The 14,350-nt window shown below is 46.0% G+C and overlaps 1 protein-coding gene and 1 long non-coding RNA gene across 2 annotated transcripts; one reads left to right on the plus strand and one right to left on the minus strand.

Annotated features, from left to right (window-relative positions):
* Positions 1-7,700: 7,700 nt before the first annotated feature.
* Positions 7,701-12,161, minus strand: DUSP1 (dual specificity phosphatase 1). Its single transcript, XM_069652408.1, has 4 exons — positions 11,371-12,161; positions 10,709-10,860; positions 9,802-10,021; positions 7,701-8,960 (listed from the first exon to the last, which is right to left on the minus strand). The coding sequence occupies exons 1-4, from the start codon at positions 11,735-11,737 to the stop codon at positions 8,590-8,592; spliced, it is 1,110 nt and encodes a 369-aa protein (XP_069508509.1). The 5' UTR covers positions 11,738-12,161; the 3' UTR covers positions 7,701-8,589.
* Positions 8,956-9,488, plus strand: LOC138581226 (uncharacterized). Its single transcript, XR_011304477.1, has 2 exons — positions 8,956-9,209; positions 9,292-9,488. It is a non-coding gene; the product is annotated as an uncharacterized lncRNA (long non-coding RNA).
* Positions 12,162-14,350: the final 2,189 nt, after the last annotated feature.

Raw genomic sequence — 14,350 nt, forward strand, 5'->3', positions numbered from 1 at the left:
ACATTTGAAGCATTCACACACTGGTTGTTGAAATATCTGAACGGGTGGGTGGCTGGTAACAAATTTGACACACAAGAGCATATGAGGAGAAAATTGAATATTCTCCTGCCATGCCTTCTGTTTGCCTACAGGGAGTTGCCACAGAACAGAGTAGAGTTCAGGCCCTTTGAGCTTCTGTTTGGACACCCTGTATGAGGTCAATCCCTCCTCCCCTACATGAGATGGGGTGGACTATGTTCTTGGCCATCTGTCTAGAATGACAACGTACATGGAACAGTCAATGAAAAACCTAAAGGCCAGTCAGGAGCTGATGAATCACTGGTATTACCAGAAGGCCACAGTGACAGTCTATTCTCTGGGCCAGTGGGTGTGTATTATGAGCCTGTCAAACCCAGTGCCCTTCAGGACAAGTGGACTGGGCCTTACTGTGTGCTGGAAAAAGTCAGTGAGGTGAATTATCTCATTGACATGAAAGGATTTAAACAGATGTGCAGGGTCTTTCACGTCAACCAGCTAAAACCCATTATAGCCGGGATGATTTGGTCATGGCATTAATGATGGATGGAGAGACTGATCCCCTTCCAGACCTCCTACACACTGAAACCACAGATAGGTCAGTTGAAGGTGTCAACCTTGCAACGGACCTGTAAGAACAAGACTGTCGCTGTTCACTGGGAGTTTGTCGGTCTGTTTTCGCTGACTCTAGTTCGCACAGATTGGTGCACCCATAATGTGGACACTGGAGACTGTAAGCTGGTGAAGAGTAGGGTTCACCGAATGAGCGATATGGTCAGGGACACAATCAAGGAGGAAGTTTCCAAGATCTTCATATTTGACAAATATCTCTGTGCTAAAATGGCATGTGTGCTTCAATCGCTAAGTGTATAATGCTTACCAGGCTTGGTGTTCATTCCATTTTTCATAGCACTCCCCTTAGCGTTCAAGTATTTGACCCCATAAGCCACATAAACTCGTCCGGAGGGTGTCGGGATTTGGATGGGAGGATAAAATGGAAGTGACACTTGTCACTACATTGGCTTTGGAGGTCTGTTATAGAAGAGGACAGAGGGGTGGGGTGGGGGAAGCCGCATCTCAGAGTACATTTACATACATGCATACCCAGGTGGCAAGGCAGAGACATTGTTAAAAGAATTGTACACAAAGGGTGGGCACACCATGAAAGAACATGTCTAATATGATGGCATGCTCATAATACAGGCATGCGGGTTCTTCTACAAAACCCACACAGTTCTGTGTATCGAAAGCAAACATTAAGGAACTAAGCATCACACATGTTTTAAATGTGTTTCTGTTTCACTGTTGTCCTGAAGGATTTCACAGGTTAGTGGCTAACTGGAGATGTGCAAGGTCTATCGTGTGCTGATGTACTGATTGCAGTGGTTTTCACCTCTACATTGGCATTATTCTGAGCACTTTTTGCAGGCAATGGTTCCTTTGCAGTGTACTTGGACCTGTTAAAGGCCAGAGTAGGGTCCCCATGATGAAGGCACTAATGGTGGCATTGCACCTCCCAGGTGTTTGAGCTGTGCGCCAACCCTTTTTTTATGCCAGCCCCAGAACACAGCTTTACCAGGCAGGCTTTGAATATCTCTTGATAGAACAAGACTATGGCTTTACAAGTGTTCCTTGAGCCATGTTCCATAGAATTCCGACCCAATTCTTGCACTAACCAAAAACAAGGTGCCACCACTTTCAATGCTCTGGTGTATCTGAGTGTTTTGGTTATCGGCTTGTTTACGCCACGGACATCCACACCTTAGGCTGCTGGGGGAATGGAAATGGGTGGAGGGAAGATAAGAGGATGGGAACGAAGGAGGTAGATTCTACAAAAAAAGGGACAGAGGACAAGTCTAGACATACTAATACTTCTACGGTGGTGATTTGGTACAGTATAAACGCAGATTAATATAACATAATGCCACAAACTTGTGTTGCTCCGTGTTGTCTTGCTTCCAAGGCGAGCGTTGCCCCTGAGCTATCCTCCTGGCCGTATATGCAGACTGCTATAAATGAACATAAAGAGGGTATGAAATGTGCCTTTACTAATGTGCAGAGCATTGTGAGAAGTTCTGAATGTACGCAGTTGGATAACTCTGCAATGCCAACTTCCCTCCTCGATAGTGGAGGAGCTTTGTACAGATATTGGCCCACTGGGCGTGAGGGGTAGCGTGTGTGGACTTCTGGGTGCTTCTGTGCCTTAACTGGTCCATTTAGGACTGTTTGTAAAGGTTAGGTTGATGCGGGTGCGCAAAAGGAGGGAGGGACTAGGCCCGTACATGGTAAAATGAAGCGAGGGGGATGAGGTAGGGAGGGAGATGGAGATGAAGAGGGAAGGACACGTCATAAAGGCCTTCTGGTTGCTCGTTTAGCCCTTTACTGCAGTTCTTACAATAGGGCCTGCATAGAAAGACACGATCTGAAGCCCTTGATGACTGTAGAACAGCAATTTACAATCTGGGGGGAGCTCGGGTCCTGCAACACCCAGAGCCAAGCTCTCCTCAGTCCCATCGGAGCTTCTTGGGAACAACTAAGCTCTACGGTCCCCGCTTTCAGCATTTCCTCTGCTCGAGCTGTTTCAGAACGTGTGTGCTTTGAGGATGCGTTCAATAATTCATGTTCTGGTGAAATACTGAAAAATATTTTCATGAGGGGTTTCGGGGATTCAATGCCGTGCTGGCCGTAAAATTTTACAAGAATTTTTCTTTAATAAATATACTTTGCTTTTCTTAGGCCAGAACCCGTCTTTATAAAAGATCCCTCTAAACATGAAGAGGTGTAAGTGGCCCTGGGGTGGGAATGGATGGCTGAAGGGCGTACGTTTTCACAGCGGCACTTACTAGGTAAGGGGCCAAAAATAATATCACATGGCCCTTTAAAAAAAGATTTCACAGCCTCCAGTGTCTCTAAGAACTCCTCGATTGAAGGGTTTCACCACAGAATAAGACAGGAGCAGAAGCCAAAGGAAGGCACATTTTTTAGTTTTGGCTATTAGGTGCCACTTAAGCGCCACCTATGAGCCAAAATGATTGCATTGCAGTACAGGTATGAAGGAGATATCATTTGAGGTGGGACAAACAGCTTGTGGGTGGTGTTAGGTTTATTTACCCAGAATTTGACTGCCACTGGCCATGCTAAACAGTATAGCCATTCCCACCCACTACCTGCCCATCCCCACCTAAAGCAAATCCTACTGTGTTCTCTTTAAATTACCTCTGTCAAGCAGTAACGCCAAACTCGGCCTGCCTGTATTATTTCTGCAGTCTGCTGAGAGTCAATTGCTTAATTGTTGCTGTACATGCACTATTGGAGTAATACAAATGTCTTGACTAAAAGAGCCTTCAGCCACTTGATGGATATCTATTCCTTGGACTGAAATTGGAGTATATAGTCAGAGGGCGTACATGGCCTGTAACGGTCATCAGCTCGAGCCTAAGCAGGCCCAAGTGACGAGGGGGTGATAGCTATTCGCACCCTCGGGATTGCCGGGAGTGCAAATAGTTTTGGGGAGGGGGTTTACGGGACATGTGCTCTGTGCATATTGTGCAAGCCAAATCGGCATTTCCAGCTACCAGATTGGCTGAGGGTCCTTCCCAAGGTGCGAATAGTTGTTAGATAAGCATTTTTTTTTAAAAAGTGGACCGTCTGACATGAAAACATGTATTGGCTAGTTCTGCTCTGAATCAGGGGAAACACACGTAATACAGGCCTATAGAAGTAGATGTGCAAGGTGTCTAGTCAAATGGTCGACAGACAAATGATCAAATTTTTTTTAGTTATATATATATTTTTAGGTTTTAGTTTAGGGAAAAAAAGGGGGTTTTAGTAAAAAAAAAGGGGGTTGGGGGGGACCCCCCCAAAAAAAAGTGAACAAACACAACAAAAAAAAATCGATCATTTGACCTTTTGACTTTTTGGTGTCGACCATTTAGATTCGACCATTTGACCTACAACTGGTGTGCAACACTGTTGGGCTAATCAGGCTTCAGCTGCCATTTTTCACCAAATTCGGGTCCACTGCTCGAGTAACATTGTTGGCTTTCAGAGCTTTTTTGGGCAGAGCAGGGTGTCTTCTGATAAACAGTGTCCCCGACACTGCGTGTACTGCCAGCAACTTAAAAAAGGTTTGGCTGACAATTATTTTTTAACCACTTCTTTGTTATCTTCAGCCCATTTCTTGTGTGTGAACGTTGAGGCATTTGGAAGGAATTGTGGCATTTGGAAGGAATTGTGACGGGAGATTTTCAAATGAAAGCCCACATAGAACTCGAGTTACATAACACATCTGTTTCTTCTTCCACGTCAATTAAAATGAGTCACAAAATAAAACTCATTGTTAGCACTTCGTTTCCATGTAAAATGTGAGCTCGCTAAAAAGGGGTTTGCTTTTGTATGAATATTCAAACTTTTGTAGCATCATGCCTAACACGCATACAAGATTAATCTTTTTGCAAAGCAATAACTATAGGCAGGTCACAGGTGTTCTTATTAGAACATGTTATTGTGCCTGAAAATGCTGAAAATAGTCAATTTGAAATAGAGTTCATTGTTCAGGCTCATATTGCTTAGTATTGTGTGACTTGAAGTCTTCCATTCAGGATGAGAAAAACAAATTACAAGTTTGCTCTTTTAGACTAGCATGCTTCATGAGAGGGTTATGTATTGTCAGTACACTTTGCTATGTGATTTAGAAACCCAAAACTTAATTATCTGTACTAGCGAGAACTTGGAAGACATGTAGTCAAGTTTCTAAATTGCAGAGTGTGCTAAAGTCCTTCACTGCATACCCAAAGTTATGCCATGCCATGTTGATTTATACAGCGCACTGCTGGCATATTTATGGTTTCCATGCGCTTTTGTGCCTCTGAAAGGGAAAGCAGGTTGGTTGGTTAGGGGAGAAAGGGGGAAAAGACAGGTGGTGGGCTCAGCTGTTTATGTACGCAGAACCAGGAGTAACTGGTGTCTATAAGGGTGTGTTTTCTAGGTGTCTTTTGTTGTGTTCATTGGAGGTGTATCGTTGCCAGATGAAAGACATACAGCGTTTGCCTTGTCGGGTACATGAGCTAATTATGGAGTTTGTGAGATGGTTTGAGAGATGTGCGGTTTGGAGTGTTTTAGTGAGCAGGTTTTCTTTAGCTGTCCGAGGCGTGCATGGTTAGTGTGTGGTGAGTGAGGGTGGCGGAGTAGGAAATTGTTAGTAGGTTTGGGAGTATCTAGTTGTGGATAGCCATTGGACAATGCAACTATGCAATTTTCCCTTTTTAGAGCACACATCTTCACACAGGCATGAGGAGTGCCTAGCTTCTGAAAGGTTCTATATTCTTTTGCTGACAGTTTTTTTTCCGATTCATTTTTTTTTTTACAAAAATGTTTAATCAAAAAAACATCGTTTTTATATTTGGGAGGGTCCCCTCCCCAAGTATTTCATCCCTATCCCTAACCACCCTCTACACCTTTTATCCCCTTATCCACCCCCTTTATTTTTCAAAGAGTTTTTTTCAATTAATATATTTCATAAAATAACCCCTTTTTAAAAAGAGTGGCACCAAAACAAATGCATCCCCTTCTGAACATAGTGTGGTTATGCCGGCCAAGTCTCGGTGTGGAGAGTAGGATATGGAAAAGATGATTTAGCAGGGTTTATTATTTTGGGATATCCAGATCTGTCTCTTGCCATACGTCCGTCTTCACACACTGGGGTGTATCACTTGCAGCATTAATTATACAGGTCCTCTCAATCTACTATCATAAGTATTTAGGATTCAAATGCCTCTGCGAATGGCTTTGGGAACTGTGTGGAAGAGATGTAACGCCCAAACGAGAAAGTGAATGATCCTGGGCAAATAAATTCATATTGTTATGCTTTATAGCAAAATTGGGCATCTCTGGTGACTGTTTAAAAAAAAAAAATCATCCTTTACAATTGGTCCGATTTTATGTCTTAGTGACCAAATGGTGTCCCCTCGGCCTCCCCCTTCTGTTGCGCCCCCCAGAGGCTGTTGCCTAGAACTGCATTATTTTAGGCCCCCCTCCCCCGCCTAGAACTGCATTATTTTAGGCCCCCCTCCCCCGCCTGCCTCATTTCTATAGCACTTATTTTGACACGCGGGTTACATGTTCTCAATTCCCCCTAGCGAGGCCTCTATCAAGAAGTCACGCCTTTTCTTCTGGACTGGTCTGCCCAGTAACAGTGAGAAGAGACATCACATTGTGGGCGTTATTTTCCTAGTGGGGGTTGTAACCAAATAACATGTGGTCCACTTGTAGCATTATACAAAGTAGAATTTCTTTTGCCCTAAAAAAAAGTTTAAATCTCGGCGCAGTTTGTTAGACGTATGCCCTCATAGCGAGCACAAAAGGAGGGTGGCCCTGGATGCCCACCGTCTTTGTACCCTGCGGGTGAGGGTTGCTGTGCCTCTTTGCCCTCCTCGAGGATATTCTTGATTCATGTGCCCCCAGCCCTATTGTTTTGGAGACTTGAGGGGAATGCATGATAGAAGTGTTGTTTCAAAACATTAGAAAACACTATAGACCACACTGTACCAATTGGGAGAATGTGTTGTGGAATGAGGCTCAGTGCTGCCCAGTGACGTTGACAGCGCTGCACTTATTCAGGTCTTCAGGGGTTGTGGATCAGGTCCTGGGTATTGACAGCCCACGAGGGGTCTCTTTCATTTGCACAGGACCATTGCCAGGGTTTTTGCCATTCTGGGGTGTTTGTAAATGCTTAATATTGATGTGGGGTGCTTCAAAACACTTAGACTGCTCGGTCTGGAGGTATTATCAGTCCTGATGAGGTACAGATGATACAGCTGTACAGCAGAGGATGGTGTGATAACAGTTTAACGAACAGTCCCTGCTGTGAGTGGACTATGGAAAGAAACGTTGATGTGTGGTCCAAATTACACAAGTGTTGCAATGGGTGGTGAGTTGAGATGTCTGCCCTTGGCGTTTAACAGGTGCGTCCTCTGGTGGAGACCACATCCCGAAAAGTTCAACAACTGGATGGTTTCAGCCCAGAGGCGAGATGGCGGGTTGAAGCAGGATTTGTATTTGGGAGATATATCTATAACAGAGGGGGCAGGTGAGTATGTGTTAGGGGTATTCAACCATACCATGGAATGTACAGGTAATGCAGCGGGTAGGGGCTGTAAAGCAGAGGGTAGCGCACATGCTTATGATACAGCTAAGAAAAGGGGAGCCTGTAGCTCCCCCGTGGATTTGGACTACTACTCCCATGATCCCTCCCCATTGACTACGCCGGCCAGGGTTTATGAGAGTTGTAGTCAAAAACATCTGAGGAGCCAATGGTTGAAGACATGTGCACTAAAGAAAGGGGGCTTAGAGGTAGAACCATCACATATGTCTTGTTGGTGAATGAGTGGTTGCGAGAAGTTTGCAATGTATTCATGAAAGTATATGCAGACCAATGGGAGCGACATATGCTGTGAACACGGGTAAAGATGGCGATCGTACACTGTCCTTCATGTTCAGAAAAAGCAAGAAAATGGGCAGTCTATTAACATCTGCCATTTTTATCAGTCTTAAGAGTGGTGTTTACAGATTACATTATGCAATCTTAAGGGAGGAGGTAGATAAATCAGCTACAGTCCCATGGTTAGATCATGTGTCCCGGCTGCTTCCGCATCAGGGATGAATTCCGCAAAGAGATACACCACATGTTGTTACAAATATCATAATTTATTTTATCAGTATAAAAATTCAGGTCATATAACAAAAAGGTACGTCTTCCTTCATAAAAGGAAATATATTATCTGGCCTCATAAATAACATTAGCAAATATACACTTGGCAAAATCAGGAGGGCCCGTCGCCAGAGGGCCCTCTGGTCAGTGCTCGGGGGAAACAGAAACCGTTCCCGACCGATACCTATTTACAGGAATACAGTACCAAAACATACTGAGGTATTTTCAATTCCTTACACGCGAAAGAAATTGCAGGTTGGCGAAGGCAGTTGCCGCACAGACAAACAAAGAAATAAATACAATGACATGGGGGCGTTACACACACACACACAAAAAGTGACCGTGTCTTAGTGTACAAGAGTGTAACCGAAGTGCTTTGTTTAAGTACTCGAGGAGAGGGTCTATGAAACGGCCCCTTCCATGGATTAGGCGGCTCTCTCTCAGGGATGCGCCGCAGTCCTGGTCCCAGAAGGGAAGAGCAGCACAGTGATGCAGGCCTCAATGGCCTGTGGTTACTTGAGTCTCTTGTGCTCTTGCCGCCATTGTATCCGGGGCGTAAGAGATTCAGAGGCCAATAAGAATGAGTGCTTCAAATTACTTCAAAAGAAATAAAGGTAGGAGAGGTTCTCAGCGTCTCGCGTTGCCTGCTTCCCCTACTAACAAGTGCTATACTGTGCCATTTAAAAGGTACGAAGTTCATGTGGGAAGGGCCTCATGTTGAAAACGAAAAAAAAGTGCACGATGGGACCCGCCCATTAATAGCACCAAGCATGACAAAACACCCCACCCCCTTACAAAAAAAAGATTATTGCACTTTTTTGAAGTCAAGAGTTTGTAAAGTCTGTGTGATGGAGGACACCGGGTCTTCAGCAGGAGGGGGACGTCGTGATGGGGCCCTGCAGGTAGGCCAGCGTGTTCCCTGCCCCGTGGACGGGCATGGACACGGGGAAGTTGAAGACGGTGGTGGTGGCGGTGCCGCGGTCCAGGACCGAGATGGCGGGGCTGCCGGCCTCGGCCGAGCAGGAGGGCGCCAGCACCTGCGACTCGAACTGCAGCAGCTGGCCCATGAAGCTGAAGTTGGGCGAGATGATGCTGCGCCGCTGCTTCACGAACTCGAAGGCCTCGTCCAGCTTCACGCGGTTGGTCCTCATGAGGTAGGCCAGGCAGATGGTGGCCGAGCGGGAGATGCCCGCCTGGCAGTGAACGAAGACCCTGCCACCGGCGCTCTTCACGGAGTCTGGAGCAAAAAAAAAAAAACATTGTGGCGGGTTACATCTCAGACCCACGCTCGTACATGCATCGAACAAAATACAAGAGCAACTACAGCATTTTTTGGAATGGTAGGGATAGTAAATGCTAGGCTAGATTAGTGAGTTTTGTATAGCGCTTCTTCTGCCATTTGCATGGCCTCTTGGCAACTCCATGGCTCTTTGCCCCTCCCACATGCTAGCTGCTCTGCAGTAATCTCTGAATACCGTTTCTAGAGGCATAGAGGGTCATTTGCATGGCTCTTTGCCCCTCCCACATGCTAGCTGCTCTGCAGTAATCTCTGAATACCGTTTCTAGAGGCATAGAGGGTGGCAACTCGATAGAAATACACGTTTTAATTCCCTTTTTAGAGTATCATTGGTTTATTTCAGCTAAAGAAAGGCACCGCCTGTCGTAAACACCTCAAGACATCCTCTATTTACAGGTAAGGCTAGTTGCCATACATGCTCGCATTGCCAGTAATTTAGCAAGTAAAGGCCCGTCTTTTAAAAAAAAACGCCAGCCCTTCCTTAGTGGGTGACATCATTGTTTACATCGGATCCTTCAAAGGCCCCGCGAGGAATGCTGGGAATTGCGCCCCCTGTGCGGGATGGCCATGGCTGGCCTCTTTTTCAAACGGGGAGGATAGATCCTAAAGGCAGAGCAGGCGCCTGTATTAAAATCCATAGATAAGCAGGTATTTGGCCCATTCAGTCTCAAGATACCCTATTGGAAAGTGAATTACTGGACGGGTTTATTGGCCAAATTAGAAGCGCCCTGTCAGTCTGCCTGGTTGGGGGGGCCTAAAGGTAGTGCGACGCCCCATTTACCTATGAAGTCGATGGCCACGTTGAACCAGGAGCTGATGTCGGCCTTGTGGCTGTCCTCCACCGGGATGCTCTTGTACTGGAAGTGCCCCTCGAAATGGTTGGGGCAGTTGGCAGACACGTTGATAAGGGCAGTGATGCCCAGGGCGTCGAGCATGTCCTTCCTAGAGGCGTGGTAGGCGCTGCCCAAATACAGGAACGGTAGGATTTCCACTGGGCCACCCTAAATCATTTAAAAAAAGACGGCACAAATCCGTGAGTACAGTCACTCAAATACGAACATCAATACAATTACCTAACAATGGAAATGGCTCGCCTTCTACAATCGACTCAAATTATACATATAAGAATATTAAACACTTGTGTAGAGGCGCGTTATAAATGCCATATCATATATAAGAGGAATTACAATATCCAATTATAAAATCATCGAAATCTTTATCGCCACCAGTGCTGTTTTTCACTAATGCTGTGTGTTCTTGTTTACAAAATGCAAGCGGACAGCATGTTAGCTTCTGGCTGCACAATCTCAATTTTGAGAATTTACAGGAGAGGTTCTAGTAGGTAGAATCCATGAGCACAGCTCAGTGTCGAACTGTGCACACCTCTCAAGGTACCATTCGTGATAATTAGACACATGAAATTAAATACTGGTGCCAAAGCAACATACAAATAGAGACGACACTCTTCTTAGAAATGTAGATACTCAGTTTGGTACCCAGTGCATCATTTTGAGAGAACATTTTGAAATCAGGTTATGCACTTTTATATAGATAGTGTCGATTACAATTTAAACAACAATGTTTTAAAATGTATAAGTTTATATTTGTTGGCGATACACAGCGTTGTACATTCGTGTTTACGATTGAAAATGAAGGCATTTATTGGCGGATTAGTTAAATGTACCAACCTGGTCATAGAGCGGTGTGGGGCAGGAGCTGCAGCCGGAATCCGCGCTGCTGGGGGCGCTACTGGAGTCGCTCAGGGGCAGGCTGAGCCCCGCAGGGGAGCTGGGCTTGGTGCACAGCTCGGGGTACTCCCTGGAGAAGGCGTCATAACCCCCTGGAAGAGACAAAAGAGAGGCAGAGCCCGGCCGTTAGACCGCTGGAAATTCAAAAACAGTCCCTTTGTGCCATCCTCCCCCACACACAGGCGCGCGCGCCACACACACAGACTCAAGACAACAGCAGCCGCTGCAAGACACGTGCCAGGCATCATTAAAAACATCCACACACCCGCATTTAGTCTTATTAACATTAGCTGTGCTCTCATGTTCATAAAAGAGGACCACGCAGTCTCGTAAATTACAGAGCCCATTCCTTAAACATCACTACTTAAACTATTTTTTGTATACAAACATTATGAACCATTCGTGACATTCTTGCAAACATTAACAATCCCTCCATAACGTCGTTATATATTCCATAAAAATAAAATCGGAACAACAAGCGTTATTGTGTGGGAGGTTCTCGCGGCAACGTTCGTTTCTTTCAAACCGTCGCGTCCATTCATGAGCAACGGCGTCACTCCCGCTCGCGTGAGGTCAGGTGGCTCTCGCGGCTGCGTACCTACCTCTCAGATAGTAGAGGCTGCTGCCCGCGCACTCCCGGCACAGAGTGCCGGCTGCCAGCAGTAGCGTGCTGTCCTTCTTGGGCGCCGGCAGCTCCTCGCTGCGCTCGTCCAGTAGCACTACCGCCTGGTAGTGGCCGGCCCGGAGCCGCGAGCGCTGCTCCTCGGAGGGCACGACGTGCTCCAAGCCCATGCAGCCCTTTGCCCGGCGCCTGACGATGCTGCTGAAGCGCACGTTGCTGGAGCCGGGGATGTGAGAAGAGTTGAAAGAGAAGAAAGACCTACAGTCCAACACCAGGCAGGGGGCGCCCTCCGCGAGCCGGCTCCCCAGGGCGCTGCAGTCCATGGCACAGACCTGCATATTGACCATACTCCGCGCAGACCAGGCAGGAGAGCGCTGACCCAGGGGCTCCCTGCTGCTCTCACAAGATGTCGGGTTTACAAAAACGGACCCTTTCACTCGGCTCGTTTCTGGTTGATTTCTGTCCTTCGTTGTAAACAGCCCGTCCGTTAAAAAAAATAAAAAGCAACCTCTTGTAAATACTGTCCTGGTGACTTTGCTGTCAAATTTCCCCGCTCTTTTTTTTCTCGTCTGTTGTTGCTCCCAAAGCGTTTGATGGAGATGAAATTCTCGCGTTCCTTTTGTTTCTTCCTTTGAATACTTATAATAGTTAATAAATAAGTAGTCCCGGTGAATAAAAATCCCCAAGAGCCAGCTTTTAAGCAGTATTTTTCTTTTCTGGTGGCGCAGTCTTGCTTTGTTCCTGCTGCTGGCTCTACTCTGACTATATGCTGTTCTCCGGCCTTTTTATATGTATCGAGCGGTGGGGGGAGGTTTTTTTTTGTGAATGAGGCTGGACCACGTGGGGCCCTGGTTGACGTCAGTGTGCACCGCAGTGAGAGACGGCCCTCCTCCCTGGGCCTTTGCCAAGTGGATACACGTCATCCATCCCTTAGCAGCCGAGTCAACCCAGTGCAAACACCAGGGTGGGGGATGGGCGAAGGCGCGCGCAGCGCGCACACACAGACACCGAGAAATAAACTTCTGTAACCCTGCCCTGCGTCTCCCATCCGGGAGATATCTCCCTGATTAAAGGCACACAATGTTCAAGGGAGGACAGGAATGTGACAATATGTACTCGTATATTTGCCTCCCATGCTCAGATGAGATATATATATATATATATATATATATATATATATATATATATATATATATATATATATAATCACACACCAGTAAACGTATGGTGGATTTAAAAAGTCTTACAAAAAACTCTCATCTGATTAAAGGCACACACTGTTCAAGGGAGAAAAGGAATGTGACAATATGTACTGGTATATTTGCCTCCCATGCTCAGATGATATATATATATTTGTTGTGAACAAGCGGCAAATTGGCAGCGAAACGCGTAAATGCCTTGGCAAAATTCAACTGCCACACTTTGGGAGGACCGTAATGGGATGGTTTCTTGTGTGCCGTGATTTTTCCCTGATGTGGATGAAATAAAGCAAGAAAATGGTTACACAAAACAAAGCGAATCAGGATTAGTGATTTTATCCTGTGGAGAGTGCTGCTCACTGTTTTAACGAAGGAGTTTACAAATATATATATATATATACACACACACACCAGAATGCACGGTGGGTTTAAAAAGGCTTACAAAAAACTCTCATCTGATTTATGAAAGTAGAATAATCCATTTGTGCTACTTCCAGGGATGGTTACTAGGTGGCATATGTGACTTGGCCCTAATGGGTTATTTTCTCTGTCTCTAGTTAACTGCAATCGCAGGTCCCACATGGCAGTTGGCACTGGGGTGTATTTCGGTGGCAGGTGATGGATTGGCAATACCAAGTAATAGGTTTCATTTATTAGTTAGATGTTTGTGTTTGGAATAACGAATAAGCAACACAAGGCATTCTAGATTAAGACCGAAGTGTGTGCTTCTGCCAAGTGTGATGGTGCTGGCTGGCGCATCACAAGGTTGGTGAAATACGTGTCCGGGTCGGGTGGTCGGTTATTGCTGTCGGCCCCTTCTTGCTCAAGATACCACCATGTGTGCCCCAACAGGTAAAGTCCAAGAAGGCGTGCCTGGGGAAGAATGGAAGCGCGTGCAGTGAGCACGTTGCGTGTTTTTAATGGAGGGGGTCGAGCTCCCATAGAGTTCAGCTGCCACTGGGGGTGCGGGGGGCATGTAGTGCTGAGCGTGTAGAATGCTTCAAGTGGTAGAAAGAAGTGCATAGAGGTGCGGGGGGCAGATTGATTATGGGGTGTAAGAATGAGTCGGGGGTGTATAGCGCTGGGGTGCATCACCGTAGTTTGTAGTAACAAAGACCTAGTTAAATAAAGACAAGTTACAGTGTCTTTAACTTACCTTGAGTGTCGGAAAACCTTCGTTACTACATAGTTCTCGGGATTTGTAAATGGGTGTGTGTGTGCATTTTCTTGTCTGTGGATGCGTGTTTTAGTATGCAGGTCTCTGGGTAGCCTGCGCTTATGTAACTATGTGTGAGTGGTTTCTGGCATGCGTTGTGCTGTGCTCTCCTATACGTGCATGCATGTGTAGTGTCAAATGTGTTTGGAATATAAATCTTGCGCCATTTGTGTGCGTGCATCTCGGTAGATGTAATTTGTTTACATGCACTTCTGAATGTGGCCGTGTGATAACGTGCACACGTGATTTTGCATTTTTGTAAATGTATGCATGATGTCTGCGCCTGCGTGCTTCTGAGTATATGTGATTGTGTGTGTTTTGTGGTCGTGGTGGTTGGCAGTTTCGTGCATATTCGCAAGTGATTGCGTTTCTTATCTTTGTATGTGGACTTCCAGTTCGGATTGTTGCAGCTGTGCTTCCCGGGTGTGTGTTTCATAGTGTACACTGCCTGTCATAGCTGTTCTGAGTCAACAGCATAAATTAACCCCAGGCGTGTTAGAACTCGTCCAGAAATGAACACAAGGAACCTTGCCCACTCACAGTTC

Source organism: Ambystoma mexicanum, chromosome 3p (assembly GCF_040938575.1).
Source record: "Ambystoma mexicanum isolate Mex_15411 chromosome 3p, UKY_AmexF1_1, whole genome shotgun sequence".
Lineage (NCBI taxonomy): Eukaryota > Metazoa > Chordata > Amphibia > Caudata > Ambystomatidae > Ambystoma > Ambystoma mexicanum.